At 47.3% G+C, this 16,794-nt stretch overlaps 1 protein-coding gene across 2 annotated transcripts; it reads left to right on the forward strand.

Annotated features, from left to right (window-relative positions):
- The first annotated feature begins 6,572 nt into the window (after window positions 1–6,572).
- On the forward strand, window positions 6,573–10,985 carry LOC127296324 (AP2-like ethylene-responsive transcription factor ANT). 2 transcript variants are annotated; one of them, XM_051326378.2, is made up of 9 exons: window positions 6,573–7,312; window positions 7,428–7,974; window positions 8,555–8,640; window positions 8,773–8,781; window positions 8,905–8,993; window positions 9,081–9,154; window positions 9,239–9,289; window positions 9,395–9,471; window positions 10,060–10,985. In XM_051326378.2, the coding sequence occupies exons 1-9, from the start codon at window positions 7,003–7,005 to the stop codon at window positions 10,698–10,700; spliced, it is 1,884 nt and encodes a 627-aa protein (XP_051182338.1). In that variant the 5' UTR covers window positions 6,573–7,002; the 3' UTR covers window positions 10,701–10,985. The 2 variants fall into 2 exon arrangements, with proteins under 2 accessions (XP_051182338.1, XP_051182339.1); XM_051326379.2 differs by having other exon boundaries at window positions 6,575–7,312; window positions 8,558–8,640.
- Window positions 10,986–16,794: the final 5,809 nt, after the last annotated feature.

Here is a 16,794-nt window from a genome sequence, read left to right on the forward strand (position 1 = left end):
ATTCGCCTAAGTTTGCCATCTAAAAAGCCTATGAAATTACAAGTGCTACGAGGAAATACTTATGAAAATTTTACCCCTTGCTAGAAAAGTCTCAAAAATATACGAGCGCTACGGATAGCAAGGGAGACGAACATACATTTATAAAAAGACCCATGACCGGTACTTTAAACTACAGAAGTACTTAAAAGCGATGGAGTCACTGGCAGGCTTAGGTCCATCGATTCGCTCGGGGGCTACCGCCAAAACATGCATCTTCGGTTGAAAGAAAAGTTGCACTTACATCGGGTTTTACAAACTCGCAACATGAGCTGATCACTCAAAGAAATTTGCTGCCCACAAGCATACGTATACATCATAATAAAGATGTAAAACGAGTAATTAAGATTTACGCCTAAAACTTGCCAACGGCATTTAAACATAATTACAAAAAAGGAGGTACATATATACACCTGCCCGATGAATCAGTTTTATTCTAAGCATCCGAACAATCGGATGCAACAAGTATTGGAGTGTTTTCTTTACAACTGGAGCATAGTTCAGAACTATTCTTGCGGAGCCTCCACTTCTTCGGCTGCTATTGAGGAATCTTCAAGCCTTTCGATAACGATGGTGGCAGGAACCTCCACCTTCGGGTAGAGAGGTCCTAGCTCACTGTTAGAGATATATTTGGTATATGTACGGTTAGGGATAGATTAGGTAGGGATAGATTTGTTTCTTGTCTTCTACTCCAAGTCGGTCCCTTGTACTCCTATATATACTCGCCCATGAAGCTCAATACAACATCCATCATATTTCGCATCTCTCTCTCCCTCTATCCTTCAACATGGTATCAGAGCAGCACGCTCCTTGACCTAGCTGCCGCCCGCGCTTCTGCCCGCGCCGCCCCCGGGGAGGTCAATCTCCATGGCCTACTCCGGGGGCCGCGCAACCCGTATGAGGGTTCGTCCGCCGATCCGTTGATCCGCTGCCGTCGAGTCTTTTTTTCCCAATCCATAGATTGGTTTTCTTTTTGCGTCGCTGGTCGCTCGACCGACGCTTTCCCTTTTTTTGGTTTACCGATCATAGATCGGATTGAGTCGCCCATCATCGTCGTCCTCTTGCGCCTCTACTCCGACAACGGCATGGACCTGCACCGGCCATCAACCGCACGGCACAGCCGCACGCGCCGCACATGGGGCGCCCCTACGTGCGTCGCCGCAGGCTGTCTCGCCCGCGCGGTCTCCATCGCTGGTCCATCTTCGCCGTCATCGCCCGGGACTACATTGACAACGCCGCCATCGACTCCGATCTGCGCGTCGTCCACGCCATGGCGCATGTAGCACCGCCGTCGGTTTGATCAACCGACCCCGCGCACATCTACGCCAAGCAAGTCCCCGAGCACGCGCCTACCACCAATCGAGCAAAGGGTTGCCGCTGCGTCGCCCCTTCGGGCCGCAACGTCGCCGCCTTTGGTCCATGCTGCTAGTCGCTGTCGTGCCGGCTGCCGCGCCGGCTGCCCCGGTCGCTCGGCCGGCTGCCGCGCCGGCCGCCCGGTCACTAGGCCGGCTGCCCCGGTCACTCGGCCGGCTGCACCGGCTGCCGCGCGCGGCTGACCGGTCGCTAGGCCGGCTGCTCCGGCTGCCGCGCCGGCTGCTCCTCCACGACCTCGTCCTCGACCCCTGCCGCACCCTCTGCTGCGGCTACAGCTATGCCGCCCCCTCGGGCCGTGCCGTTGCTGCACGCGGTCGCCTTCGCCGTTCCCCGCGCGTCGATGTCCGAGGCCACCACAGCGCCGCCCCTTCGGCGTAGGTCGCCTGCATCCACGCATGGTTTTCGTCACGCCGCTGGGTCTTCCTCGCCTACTTCGTGTACCGCCGTCGCGCCCCCACCCCAGGTCGCCGCTGGGCTCGCCAACCACTTCAGGTCACGCTGGGCTCGCCGACCACCGCAATGCCCGTCCAGGCGTCAAGCATGACCACCCCTGGTCACCGCTGGATTAGGAACACAAAAGGAAGATATTAGTAACGAGTTGCAGAGCAAGTTATAACTCGTTGATGTTAAGCGAGGATGAGCTCAACTTTCGGTGGTGATAGTGTCAAAATACTCTCTTAGAAATTGTGCTTCCGTCATCGTCGTTGTATGAGGTGGTGCGGAAGATTTCTTTTTAGACGAGGTGCAGTTGAAAATGAAAATCCAAACACACAAAGGGTTAGCCAAACAAAAAATGAGGAAAAAGTTTGCAAGTAGGCTAGAGAGTCACATGTCAGCATGTCGGATACTCTAGTATGAGTGAAGCCGGGCTTGAGACTCTACTGTCGGGGGGGGGGGGGGGGGGGAGGCTCCAGTCTGCTTTTCGAAGCCAAAATTACTCATACCTTCCAGAAATTGGCAAAATTAGGCTAAGGGAACGCACGGGGTGTTAGATCAACACTTAAGACATTTAGTTTATGGACCAAAACCACATACAACTCAACAAATCAAGAGATCGATCCTATGCAAAATTTAGGTTGTTGTGGGATTTTCTAAAAAAATCAAGACCTTTTTAAGGGATGGTGAGGGTAAAATCTGTTGCAACCTAGAGCTGCTTCTTATACCATATGACGTGGGTTGAGCCACGAGTTGTTTATCGATCTCACGGATTGATGTCGAGGTGGAGGGGAATTCATGAGGGACGGCGATGAACATGAAACACGAAGATACAAACACAAACTACTAACGACATATTGTTTGCATTGGCCTGATTAACCAACTTAATGGAGTTGCACGAAAAAGATCCAAATGATAGATTCCCTTGCAAGAGATTGCAAAATAAAAGGTAGAATCCCAAATAGCATAGAGAATGTAAAATGATAGAGTTGCAAAGCAAGAGATTCAAGAAATATAGTTTACTAGATTAAAATATAAAAGGTAGGGAGGTACCTTGATACAACCTAATAAGGATTAGCTAATTCTCAAATTAGCTAATGAGAGGGATTCCCACATGGGGAAAGAGGAAAGCACATGTCTAATTCTCATTTCGGTCTAGGGTTTCCAGAAGTAGGTTGGCGCATATATGTAGCCAACCACGAGCTTGGGGCACAATTGGTATAACTGTACATATTTTGGAGGCTACATGGGCTAAGGTCATGGGATCGAGACTCCAGGGAAAAGACTCCGACCTTCGCGCAGAGAATCTGGACTCATGTATGAGCGCAAACCGCTTGGTGTCGATGCACTCGAGCAGGTAGGCCGGAGACGTTGATAGAGACTAGGCCGGAGACTCCAATATCTAGTGGCCGGAGACTTCGGTGTAGTTCTTTCTCTTCTCCTCCTTATCCTTGCTACTCCTCCATGGATGGAATGTATTTGATCACACATAAGGTATTGGAATTGAGGAGTATAGCATCCAAGGAAGTGTTGAAATTACATGTTGAGAGGAGTGATTTCACCTTATCATCTATGACTTTGGCCCATGTTTGAGTCATGGGTCCATTTTGGGGACTTGGCGGTCTTGAGGAGGTGGTGTCCGAAGGCCACCCGCATGAGAAACATTACATTTTACACAAGCAAAAAGGAGAACTTGTACAAATGTTGCTAACACTCTTTCAATCAAACCATGTTTCGCAAATTCAATTTTAATCCTGGGAGAAAATGCTCCCTTAATTAATTTAAAATAGAAAAAATACTTTCTATGTGCGTACGTGAAGTTTTGCAAAAAGAAAAATGTTGCTTATGTAAAATGACAAGAAAAAATCCTATAAAAAGCTTGATTTTTGCACCAAATTTTGTTTGTTTTAAGGAGGGTGCAACGAAAAGTCGATTTTTTCTGAGACGACTTGATGAGCAAGTAGGGTGTTGAGATGTACATGCGACATTTAAAAAAGTATTCACATTTCTATGTATATTTAGAACAAGCCAAAGCGCAGTATCCCTGCATGTTTCGGAAGTTCACTCCTTTTTGCAGTCATATAATCTACCCAACCATGGCATTCAAGTTCTATTATAAAAGCATGTCGGAGATTTGTCTAAATTCGAATGTTTCTATAAGACAAAGAGTATAATATACATGTAAATTTGGATAAATTTGCAAATCCTTTTATGGACCGAGGTAGTACAAGTTTTTGTGTTGGTAAAAACTTCCCAGTAAACAAACCATCATCACCTTCCTGCCTAACAAGCCAAACGTAAACCTCTAAACAATCCCCTCCCTCCCTGCATGCATGCATGCATTTGGACGACAGCCTTAATCAGTAGCAGGTCGCTGTTTGCTCTTTACGGCAATTGCGTGCTCCGGTTCTCCATCTAAATTTTAAGCGACCTGTGTGGAACCGGAATGTTGGGATCGGGCATGCAAAAGCCACCCCAGTTGGCTTTTATCGCGCCGCAGGGGGTGTGCTGGGGCCCTCCCTTCATAATTCCTGGAACTTGTGTGAAGTGAAGTGAAGGCCGGCGATGCCACATGACACCTGTCTTTTTCCCTCTGCAGGAGCTGCCTTGCCTGTGTTTGCTCCTTTGACCGACACAAAGCGCCTCCTTGCTACCGCCTTGAAAACGAGCACGCGTATCCTACTACGGACACACATGTGAGTAAACAAATCGAGCAGACACGCTTAATTTCTTCTATAAAAAGAAAACCATCAGCTTTGTTTTGTATCGATGGACGCATGGGGTGCAGCTAGCAGCTGCTACGGTATACGGCTCGACGCAAACGAATCAACATGGATATCGGCTTCTTGCTGAACTTCTTGTGTGAAGGCGACATTGAGCTTAAGGTGAAGGTGTTCGATAACACATCCTGCCACATGAACTACCACCACCACAATGATGTTCTTTCTTTGCAGCGAAGATGCCTAGGGCTGCCGTCGGCCACCCCTATAGCTACACAGGGGGCTGACATAGTCCAACATGTCATCGCACGACACCCCGTTCACGTTGTGGTCGTCATCCTGCTCCACATCACCATGGTCACCTCCTGCTTGACGTTGCCCAGGAAGGTGGCACGGCGCCACAGGTCGAATTCTCATTGGAGGGATATGTCACATGCCCTCGAGTTCCGCTTGTAGGCAGGGTCCACGACAGATCCAACACTCCCCAATCTCCCAGCGCCGCTCGGATCCTTCCCTTGGGATGGGAGGCACCGAGTTCCGCTTGTAGGCAGGGTCCACGACAGATCCAGCGCTGCCCGATCTCTCAGCGCCGCTCGGATCATTCCGTTGGGATGGGCGGCACCGAGTTCCGTCGTGCATTTAGGTGCCAGCCACCAAGAAGATGGAAGTCGGCCAAACACACTGCCTCCTCATATTGCATAGGCCACCTCAACTCGAACGGTACTGCGTTGGTGCTATCGTGACTGCCGCGACCCGATGAGGACCTAGCCTCGTAGTCGTTGCGCTAGCCCTTACTCTAGGGCCATGACTTGCCCATCGTTGTTGCTCCTTGCCGGTTGTGAGGGAACAAGGTAAGCTCGAAGTGGGAACGACGAGCTGTGAGGGAACTTGTGGGGATGGACAAGTGCGGCACCCGGGCTTAAACATGGCGTGCGTGCGCTATTATTGCGGACACTGGAGTCCAAGCGGCCTTCGCATTGATTCCAGCACATACTTAGTCCCGGAGGCCATGGCATTTATGGTGCTCACAAGACGAACGACGCACGCCAGTATTGCCGCTCGTAAGGCGAGCACGCATTGTGTCGTAGACAGGTGAAACCACGGTAGACGCAGGAGAATGCGTGTGCGGTCCGCGGCGTGTCCACACGGCTGAATTACGATCCTAAGGACAAAAATAGATCGATGCGCGAGCCCGGCTGCTGGGTCGCGTTTTCGATATACTTCTAGCCGCACGGATCAAAACAGATCAAGTTGATCTGTTTAGGTCGATCCGAGATTAAGGGCTTCTTTGATTCATATGATAGGAAAAACATATGATTTTCATGTCTAGTTGAATCCTACAGAAAGATAAGTTCTCTTTAATTGCGTTAAAGTTATGTTAAAGTAATTTTTCCATGAGGTGTGGCCTCATAATTTTTCCTATAGAATTCGCTCCACACGATTTTTATAGGATTAGTATGTGTTTCTATGAACCAAACAACTAGTATAGGGAAAAGATTCTATAGAATCTAAATCCTACATAATTTCTACACAAATCCTATTAATCAAAGAAGCTCTAATAGATGTTGGCTTTGATCGCGGGCCTTTTTGGCATTTGCAACAGCACTGCAGTGCTGCTCAGAGAGAGACGGCAAGTACTGTCCGTTGGGAAGTGACTGGCGCTTTGGTACAGTTGTCCTACCCTTTCAATCTATGTTACTAGATACACAACCCTGCTCTCCATCTTCTATCTCCTCTCTCTTCTTCTCCCTCGCGTAAGTCCATGAAGCCTGTGCCGAAAGCAGCCTTGTTTCAGCCACTCTGGGGAGCATCCAGCTACTGCATCTAGGCAGCAGCATATGACATGGGGGAGAGAGATGGAGAGAGGAGGTAGGGAAGGTGTGTGTGGACTGTGGAAGATAAACGTTAGCAGCTGGCCATCTTGTCCAATGGCAACTTCGCCATTAAAATTTCTTGCATCTTTATAGGGGTTTCATATATAGTATGTGTGTATGTGTCGCCGCGTGAGTTTTGAACAGCACGGGGCGTGGCCTCAGTAAAGCGAGCGAACCCAAGGGTACGTCGGTTCAAGAACACACACACACGACATCTTTATCCAATCACAGATCCCTATGGAATGGAGAGGTATGAGGAGACCAAGAACACACATGCCTCTTCCTAGAATTTATATCCTCGGCCTCACATTTCATTAGGTTAGGGGTTGGGAGAGTGGTACTTATCCACCGCTTTGCTTTGCTTTGGCCCGCTCCCTCTCATTCCTTTTGCTCAGTTCACGGGTCCCTCCTCACGTCTTCCTCGTAGTTCACTTCTCTTTTACTACTGGCTCTTACATGGACGGCGTTGTCGCACAAGGGTAGTGCCCAGCCCCAGTGTAGTAGTAGAGCCAAGAGTAAAGCAAAGCAAGAAGTGTTTCCGTTTGCGTTTGTTGATCAGAGCAATGGCTAGCGGCGGCAGCTGGTTAGGCTTCTCCCTTTCCCCTCACATGGGAATGGAGGTGCCCTCCTCTTCCGAAACCGACCACGCTCAGCCTCCGCCGCCTGCTAGCGCTAGTGCGATGTCCGGTTCTCACAGCAACGCCGCGACCTGCAACTTCCTCTTCTCCCCTCCTGCGCAAATGGCCGCTCCCCCTCCTGGATACTACTACGTCGGCGGCGCCTATGGTGATGGCACCAGCACTGCCGGCGTCTACTACTCTCACCACTCCGGCATGCCCATCACATCCGATGGCTCACTGTGCATCATGGAAGGTGTGCTTACTGTTGCACTTCTCCCTCTATCTTCTTGGTTCCCTTTCTTTCAACTTGCAATGAAGTTAAGTAGGCCTTTTTAACCTTGGTGTTAATCTTTCTTGCCATCAAGTAGGCATGATGCCGTCGTCCTCGCCAAAGCTCGAGGACTTCTTGGGCGGCGGCAATGGCGATGGCCACGACACGGCAACCTACTACAGCAACCAGCAGCAGGGCCAACAAGAGGAGGCAATGAGCAGGAGTTACCAGCAGCACCATCAGCAGCTAGCCCCCTACAACTTCCAGGATTTGACGGAAGCAGAGGCGATGTACCAAGAGGCCACGGCGCCGATGGATGAGGCAATGGCCGCGGCCAAGAACCTCCTCGTCAACAACTATGGCGCCTCTTGCTACAGCAACGCGGGTATGCAGCCGCTGAGCCTGTCCATGAGCCCAGGGTCCCAGTCCAGCAGTTGCGTCAGCGCAGCTCCGCAGCAGCAGCAGCATCAGATGGCCGTGGTCGCTGCTGCCGCTGCTTCCCAGGGAGGCAGTAATGGCGGTGGGGAGTTGCAGTGTGTGGGGAAGAAGAGGGGCACGGGTAAGGGAAGCCAAAAGCAACCCGTGCACCGCAAGTCCATTGACACGTTTGGGCAGAGGACCTCCCAGTATAGGGGTGTCACCAGGTTAGTTGCTTATACAAAGATTTAACTTCTGGATTCACGGACGATCTCATCTTGCTTATGCATTTTGTAGTTCTATTGGTGTTGGGTATGTAATTTGTATGTGTCCTGCTTGGGGGGCATTTTGATCATTTGGCATTGTTAATCTTACATTTCTTATCTTGTGCAAATAAACTATTGCTGACTGATTCCTGGTTCATTTGGAATATATAGATGTACTACTAGTACTTATTTTTGCCCTGTGATTTTGTCCTGGTTAGCAGCATTGATGTCTGCTGTCTTCCTCTGATGAATCTGCTGTTCTTGTTATTTAGTAGGGTACCTACCTACTCACTATGTGTTTCAAAACAATTTAATGCCCTGGAATAGTTCGATTTATTCTCTCATAATATGCTTTGTTCCATTCCACAAGATCAAAAGCCTGAGCCCATCTGTTGCCTCTGATGCATCTTCACTTCTTCAGTATCGTATTAATGAGACAAGCCATCTACTCTTCTGTTTGTTTACCAAATCGCCTGATTCATCTTGCCTCACATTTTTTATATCGAATGACCAAGGTTTGTGTGTGTTTGATTCACTGGAGCAGGCACAGGTGGACTGGGAGATATGAAGCCCACCTGTGGGACAACAGTTGCAAAAAGGATGGGCAGACAAGGAAAGGGAGACAAGGTTGATAACTGAACTTCTAACACAGACAGTATCAGATCTTATTCATTGCCTTAAACTCCCTCTGACATGATTTTGTTTTTGTATATTGCCATCTCTGGGGTTAACATCACTGGAAAACATCACTTCTTTCAGTTTATCTAGGTAACAATGGCTTCATTCTCCATTTTTGTTCCGTTTCAAAAACAAAACAAAAAACTCCATTTTTGTCACAGTACTTGTATGAAGCTGTGTCTAAGTTCCTGACTTATTGTTCATGTGGTCTAGGTGGTTATGACAATGAAGACAAGGCTGCCAGGGCTTATGATCTGGCCGCTCTGAAATATTGGGGGACATCAACGCACACCAATTTCCCGGTATTGATGACAACATGGCTTGGCCCATGGAAACTAAAACATCGATGTCAATTTCTGTAATGTGGACTAATGTGATGAGTTTTGCAGCTAGAAAATTATCGACAGGAGGTCGAGGAGATGAAAAGCATGACAAGGCAGGAGTTTGTTGCACACTTGAGAAGGTAAAGAGAGTACATTCATTTTTCTTTCACTCTAAGATCATTTTTTGATTCATAGATTCTCTAATAAGTTTCTGATGCTGGCAGGCGAAGCAGTGGGTTTTCTCGTGGTGCTTCGATCTACCGAGGAGTAACGAGGTAAGAAGCCTGCAGATTTTCCTCATTTGAGAAAATATTGCATGTAGAAACAATCTCAATATATTGGTCCAGCAAATATATTAATGCATTGGAATGGCATTTCAGGCATCATCAACATGGAAGGTGGCAAGCTCGGATTGGCAGGGTTGCTGGGAACAAAGACTTGTATCTCGGCACATTCAGTAAGAACGAAATCTCTGCCTGGTTTCAATAAGCAAAGTGTGTTTTTCACAAAGTAACTTGTCACGCATAAGTGAAAGAAGCTTTTAGTGCTAATCTTAAGCAACTGCCAATCCTTTTAGGAGTGCAACTATCGATGCTATGCTAATTGTCGCGTCAAAGTAGATTTGCTAGAGAAGATAGACGTCCAACAGAAGCTTTTACTGTTAACCTCTAGTTTTGTGCATTGCTTTAGGATCCAACTTTAGTCCCCGGGGTGCATCTGCAACTGCAATGCATCCTTCCCTGATCATTCTTTGCTTTTCCAGATGTTTTATGCTTTTCATAAGGCTGTGGCCTCTGAACAAAGTTATCGGTTGACCGTTTTGAATACTCCCTTGGACTGAAAAATCAATCACACTAGCACTATGTAAAAAGCAATCAGATCGGAAATTGTACTTTACAGGAGGAATCTACCTTGGTTTCTGAATGACCGAATGTATAGTAAACAAGAAAGTTTGTAACAAGAACGCCTTCTAAAGTAGGGAGTATCGCATTACCATTTCACATGTTAGGAGATCTTACCAACATTGTACTGAATCTACTTCCAGCTACTCAAGAAGAAGCAGCTGAGGCCTATGACGTAGCGGCGATCAAGTTCCGTGGCTTGAACGCTGTGACGAACTTCGACATAACCAGGTACGACGTCGACAAGATCATGGAAAGCAGCTCCCTGCTGCCTGGGGACGAAGCTCGTAAGGTTAAGGCGGTCGAACCAGCACCTGCCTTGAACAATGGCGGCAGGGAGCTCAACCCTGCCGAAGGAAGCTCCACGGACACCGGCGTCTGGAGGATGGTGCTCCATGGAACACCGCAGGAAGCTGCAGCGTGCACCGAAGTGACCGACCTCCGGAAGGCCACCATGGGTGACCCTCGCTCGTCCCTGCACAGCATTGCAGGGTTCGACGTCGAGTCTGCGGCGCCGGCGCATGACATCGACGCGTCGGGCAAGACCAGCGGCGGCGTCAACTACTCCAACTCGTCTTCCCTGGTGACCAGCCTCAGCAACTCGAGGGAGGGGAGCCCCGAGCGGTTGAGCCTCGCCATGCTTTACGCCAGGCATCCCAACGCCGTCAGCCTTGCCACCATGAGCCCCTGGATGGCCATGCCGGCACCGAGCACCACGCACGCGTTGATGACCCCGAATTCCATCCCTCAAATGCCGGTATATGCTGGCTGGACCGATGCATAGCCATTTACCTCGTTGCTGCTCAGTCCTGCTGTCATTGGGCATGTGCTTTGAACTGAGGCAGGATTAGTACCATCTGCTTCTCTTGAAACGTAAGTTAGCTAGGATGGCAAGACTGGTTAATTGGTTATCATGAAGGTGGTGTAGTGGTACGTAGGAGAAGCAGGCATTAGTCTCTAGCTCACCCACTTGTAGTAGTAGTAGTAGTAGTAGTGTTCTTACTTTCATTGAGCCTCTTTTTATGTAAGCTCCTTAGAGTAGTATGACATGTATCATGTATGGCTCTAAGGGCAGTCACAACGCGGTGACGTCGGATCGTATCTAAACGTGCCAGCTAGGCAAATTTCATGCGTGGCATCTCAATCAATGAGGAAAGAGAGGGTCATCGTATCCTATTCTTGATACGACTCTTATCACAGTAATCGATGCGAATTAATCGCTCCACCGATCCCGTGCTCCACAAACCTCACCCTCTCGCCCTCACCGTTGCCGCGGTGCCGCGGTCGGCGTCCTTCTCGCCACCTCCCAGATCGGCACAGCTCCATCTCATCTTTGATACACGCTGCCGGTGGCGACTCCCTGATTCTCCGCCTTGCTATATACAGGGGCATCCATGGATTGACACGCTATAGTTGCTCATGCTCTGCTCTCGGATCCGCTGAGCGGCAGCGTCTCCCGTCGCTGTGCAGAACAACACCTACGTTCACCACTAGGGTGAGACTGAAAGTTGCAGTTTCGGGAGAGATTGCGTGAAACTGAAGGGAGATGACATGTAGAGTTGGGCTCGTATCGATGTTCGGTAGTTGCACTAGTGCGTACCACGTGACACATAGTTGGGCTACACAGTCTTTGTTACATTTGATCAGAATACAAGCCCGTAATGAATTTTTTAGATACATGAGTAAGATACAGTGCACTGGGATATTGGTATCTAAATTCGTATTTAATACAGTAAGATACATGTTAAGATACGATGCATTGGGACTGCCCTAAACAATACAGACATGCATGGAAGGGGCCGGGCTGTCTCAAGAAAAGGAAATGGTTTATGGAATCGGAACTGAGCTAGCTGACGTGTCCAAATCGATTCACTTGTTAAGTTTTTTTTTATTTTTTTGAAGAGGGGAGTAACCCCCCCCCCCCCCCCCCCCACCCCCACCCCCTTCTGCATCAACTGAATGCACACTATTCCCAAAAAAAAGACTGAATGCACACTGTCTTTTTACTAGGTTGATGAATATTATTTATCAACCATTCAAATAGAAGGAACAAAAACCAGCTATGTATTGAGAATTTTGTTAGAAAACAGCTGCCGGGCAGCCCAACCAAAGATAAACTCCTGCCGGTCCTCTGGGAGTAAGAGATGTGATGAGGAGAGGATATTTATTACTCCTTCTATTTCATCACCTCCATATATTATAAAATTTGAACTTTTCTGTGTTGAAGTATCTCTTGAAGATGAGGTGAAGCCCAACTTCCTTCGTTTTGGCCATGGAGCCGCAACCAAAGATATTTAGATGTTCTATTTTTATTTCAGCATGCCATGTTTTAATATCTAGTTTGGGTTCATTTTCGTGAGTTAGTATTTTGGGCCTATCTAAATACATTTTTAGTTCAGCCATTTGGGCTTCACTTGTGGCGTGGGGCATGTCTCACCTCAGTTTCGTTCGAGTCACCCTATAAAGGGTTTTGGATGCGGCCATACGTATCTTAGGTTGAATTTTCAAGATAAAAGATACGTCAAAAACAACCCAATGTTTGGGAGCGCATATCTTTGTGTTTGCTTGCGGATCTTGAGGATCTGATGTGTCGTGCGTGGGAGTTGATTCCAATCAATTTAAACATTTGAAGTCTTCGGGTTTTGTGATTGATCTTGGATTAATAGAATTACCTAGCTGCTGGTTATTTGGTTCATCGTGAAAGATTGGGCCTAAAACCCCTATGGATCGTTGATCCTCATCAAAATGCAATAATATGACCAAGTGTATGACATGCAAAAAAATTAGGAGATCTTGTCATGTTAGATGCTATATTATACATGCAAATCCATCTCTACCAACATACAGCCGAAACAGCTATGTGTGTCCTGGTCTTATTTTTCTTATCGATGTCATTCAACCAATTGGCAAACATATAAGTGATATTTTTAAATTTCTATATAAAAGAAATAAATTAATATCATAAAGATATCAATTACACCAAGCTTCTGCACTAACAAGAAGTCCAAAGACATCAAAGTTGCACACAACCAAAAAAATGAAATAAAATAAGAGAAAAAAAACTTGCCGCGTGACCAAACACTCGCAGCAACACCGCTCTAACCACCACCAAAGTCAACACCCGGACCACAAAGAGATTCTCCAAAGAAATGCCTCCAAGAATGAAAGAATGCACACGTGTTTTCGTCGCCCCATCACCCTAGAGAAAATCCGAGTTTCCAAAACAATGCCTTCACAAAGCCCACTGACGGGCACAACCAATAAAGGTCATAACTTGGGGTTTCATCATGAAAATCATGACTCGGTACTCAAGTAGCACCATCAAAAATTTAGTCCTCCCGTGTTGTCTCCCCCACTTTCTGAGGCCGATGGTGCAACTCTTCAAAAACTGGATACACATGAAGAGCCTCTACAACATAGTCGCCATCACATTCAATACACCTATTTTCCATAACTTCAAGACCCCCAATCGCACCCCCGTGACATTCTCCACCTCTATCAATTACTTGGAAATCTATACTTAGATATGTCCTATGGGGTCAACAAGAATGCGAAGCTTCGTGCCACGCTCTCATTAAGCCTCACTAGCTAAAGATAAGAGTGGGCATGGCCAGATCGATTCTGAGCTAGATAACTGAGGCCATCATGAGCCAATCAACGAAGATCTCCGATATGAAGACCGGAACTCCTCGATGGCCATATCGAGGAGGCCGACATCAAGCAGATAGACGACTTGGCAAAGAAAAAATCTGTAGGAAGAAACCACAATTATTCAGACCAAGACAGCAACCCCACACTGCTAGCCGGCTCCAAGCAGGACTAGCCGCCAGATTCCCCCACCGGTAGCCCATAGGACAATCAACAAATCGATAAGGCAACTTGCACCATCATGGCCACGAGCACGTCGACGATGGGAAGCAACACAATATTCGGTCAGGGGAACGAGCCAACCGCAACATCTGGGTAGTAAGGGACCAGGAAGCCGACCGTAGCCAGACTCACAACTGACCTCTCATCCAAAGGACGGGAGCAAGTAACGCAAGCGAGTACAGCCTCCTGCCGCACCCATAGTCCACAAGCCACATGTATCATATTACCAGCCCGCATCATCCTCATGTCGCATGCGACGGCCACCTCAGGCCTGTGCAAAGCATGAGCGCCCGTGATGTGGGCATTACCCTTTGGGTATCCGACATTGGCCTACCTCCTCTGGCCCAAGAAGGGGCCCATGAGAATCATCGTCGCCCAAGATGGACCAATACGTCGGTTGCAACGGTGGAAAGATAGAAGGAGATGGATTCTTGATGGACAAGGCAAGGAGACGTCGAATAAGAAGATGATAGACCAGATCTTATTGTAACATAGTCGAGTCGGACTCTCGGGACCTGGCCTCCTATATAAAGGCCAGGAGAGGGCCTACCGGATCCTACCCTCATAATCGCATACAACCATGCATACACCAAACCCTAGAAACCTTGTCTCCCAGCGAGATCACCACCACGCAGTCTATCGGCTGCACCATTGTAACCTTTTTCATCGATAAATCAAGATCAGACAAGCAGGAGTAAGGGTTTTACCTCATCGAGGACCCCGAACCTGGGTAAATCTCGCCTTTTGTTTGTTTGGTATCCGATGTCTCGTGCTAACCTACAGGATTCTGTCAACCCTAAGCCCCTCATGGTGGGCATTGCCGAGGAGCCCCCTCGCCATTCGGCGCCATATGTGGGAAACCTGCTTGTTCAAAGCACGTCATCGGTGGTTCCGATTGTGTCGGCTACATCCTCGCTGACATTTTCATCATCGGCTTCATCATCACTGATCTTGGAGGATCCAATCTGCTTCGGATCCTTCGAGTTCACCCCCCCACGCCTTTGCATCGCGTTCATCCTTATTGGGCATGCGTGGCGGGATGGACATGGCGTTCGGGAGCGTCCACCTCAACATCAGCGCTGGTGGCGTTCTGCGGCTTCCGGACCCGATCACTTCGGGCCTCACAGCAGTCGTGACTTCATCGACTGCCACGTCTTTTGCTACATCACCAACCGCGGCTGACTTATCGGCTGCTGCTTAAACATCTACTACATCAGCAACCTCGATTACGTTGGCCCCGTCATCACCATCGGCGTCATCATCACACCGCACCACATCCACCATGTCCGTCAGGTCTGATGACTCTGAGTCATCGGATCTAACATTGTACTACTACATAGACTACAACACTAGGCACGAGCTAGGCTCAGACGCTCCTCCCTTCGTGTGTGGCATCAAGTGCTCCTCTGACGAAGAAAGCATCGGCAAACATGACGATATCATCCCCTAAACCATGGCACGGCTGGCTCGCTACCAAGGCTGTGTCACCATTAACCCTTAAACTGGAGCCGAAATCCCTACAGGTGAACACACCCCACGCACCAATGTCGAACGGCGGCGAGATGGCGAAGCCAGCGACAGCAATGTCAACAACACTTTCGCTGTTTCCAGGGAAGAGTGGGTCGTGGCCCGCAACGCCGTGGTGAATAACACCTGCCTCCATGTTGGTGTGTTGGCGGGCACCCTGTAATATCCTAGGATTTGGGGTTACAAAAAGAGAGGAAACAGATGTGTGCATTGCATTCATGCATAGAAAATCCGAGGAATTTTCTCGCTTTCAAATAAAACATGTCACAGTAAGTGAAGTTTCACTTGAGTTGATGGAATTGAATTAGATCATCAAGTCAAGCGCTATAAACCTCAATGTGACCTTTGCTAAAACATTGTTTTGGGTAGAGATGATTTATGGGTTAGATCAAATGGAACTAGAACTATTCCAACCACACCTTAAGTGGGGATAAAATACCAGATCTTCTAAAGGATTATTATATGGTATTTGTTGCAACCATATATGGATATATTTCAACCACAAAATAAAAGAAAAAGAAAGAAGTAGGAAACCATTCTTGACTTATCTTTTCCTTATCCTTTAACAAATCAAGTTTCTACAATGATCCTCATGTTATATCTTAAACTCAATTCCTGAACTCATGTGAAGTACATTACACAAGTTCGTTATCAAACCTTGATGATTCCATTCTTGTTTATACACATTCATCTTTATTAAACCTCAAAGAAAGGAGAGAACTAACCATAGATCTTGATGATCAACATCATTATCTTTGGAGCATAACCTTATGCTATTATTCAAGCCAATTCCAAGTGAGAGAAACCATTGATACCAACCTTAGATATACCTAAAGAAGCAAAGACAAATCATGAACTAAAGCATTAGGATATAATCTATCTCACTAAGGAGTGGTGAGATACTCCAATATCAAATGGAATAAGACCATATTCATGAGTTGATGAAGTAAGGAAGAGACTAATCCAACTTAGCTAGCTAAGTGGAGCCTTAGCCTAGATACCTAATAAGATCTTGTGAGTATCTCATAAACCCTAGAGTAATCCATGCCTATATAAGAGAGCTCAAAATAAGTGTTACACTCAACTTATTTGATCAAGCACTTGATCTTGGGGAGGAGAGTCCAATCTTATTAGAGTAGATCTTTGGTAAGCCAAAACCCTAATCATCACCATTGGGTGTTGATTATAGAACCTTAGAAATAACATTAAGGTTAAACCCTAATGATCAAGGACCTGTCAATAGTGACTTGAAGAAGAAGAGGAATGTATATAATAATATATTGAAATTCTTAGTGCCAATTTTATAAGAACAAGAAGAGAATCCATTGAGGATAAGTTGATCATGTATAATTCATGATCATGCTTTGGAGGTTTAGGAGTATAAGTCTAACCCTAGTATCATAAGCAGATATCATCCATCACATGAAATCATAGGGTAGTCACTAGTAAACCACCTAGACTATTTTTAACATCCAAAGTAG

Source organism: Lolium perenne, chromosome 4 (assembly GCF_019359855.2).
Source record: "Lolium perenne isolate Kyuss_39 chromosome 4, Kyuss_2.0, whole genome shotgun sequence".
NCBI classification, from domain to species: Eukaryota; Viridiplantae; Streptophyta; class Magnoliopsida; order Poales; family Poaceae; genus Lolium; species Lolium perenne.

Excerpts from the sequence above, each read along its gene's own strand:
- LOC127296324 (XM_051326378.2), top strand. The coding sequence starts at position 7,003 with ATGGCTAGCGGCGGCAGCTGGTTAGGCTTCTCCCTTTCCCCTCACATG. Across the intron at positions 9,290-9,394 it reads ATCTACCGAGGAGTAACGAG|GCATCATCAACATGGAAGGT; the intron begins GTAAGAAGCCTG and ends ATGGCATTTCAG. Across the intron at positions 9,472-10,059 it reads CTTGTATCTCGGCACATTCA|CTACTCAAGAAGAAGCAGCT; the intron begins GTAAGAACGAAA and ends ATCTACTTCCAG.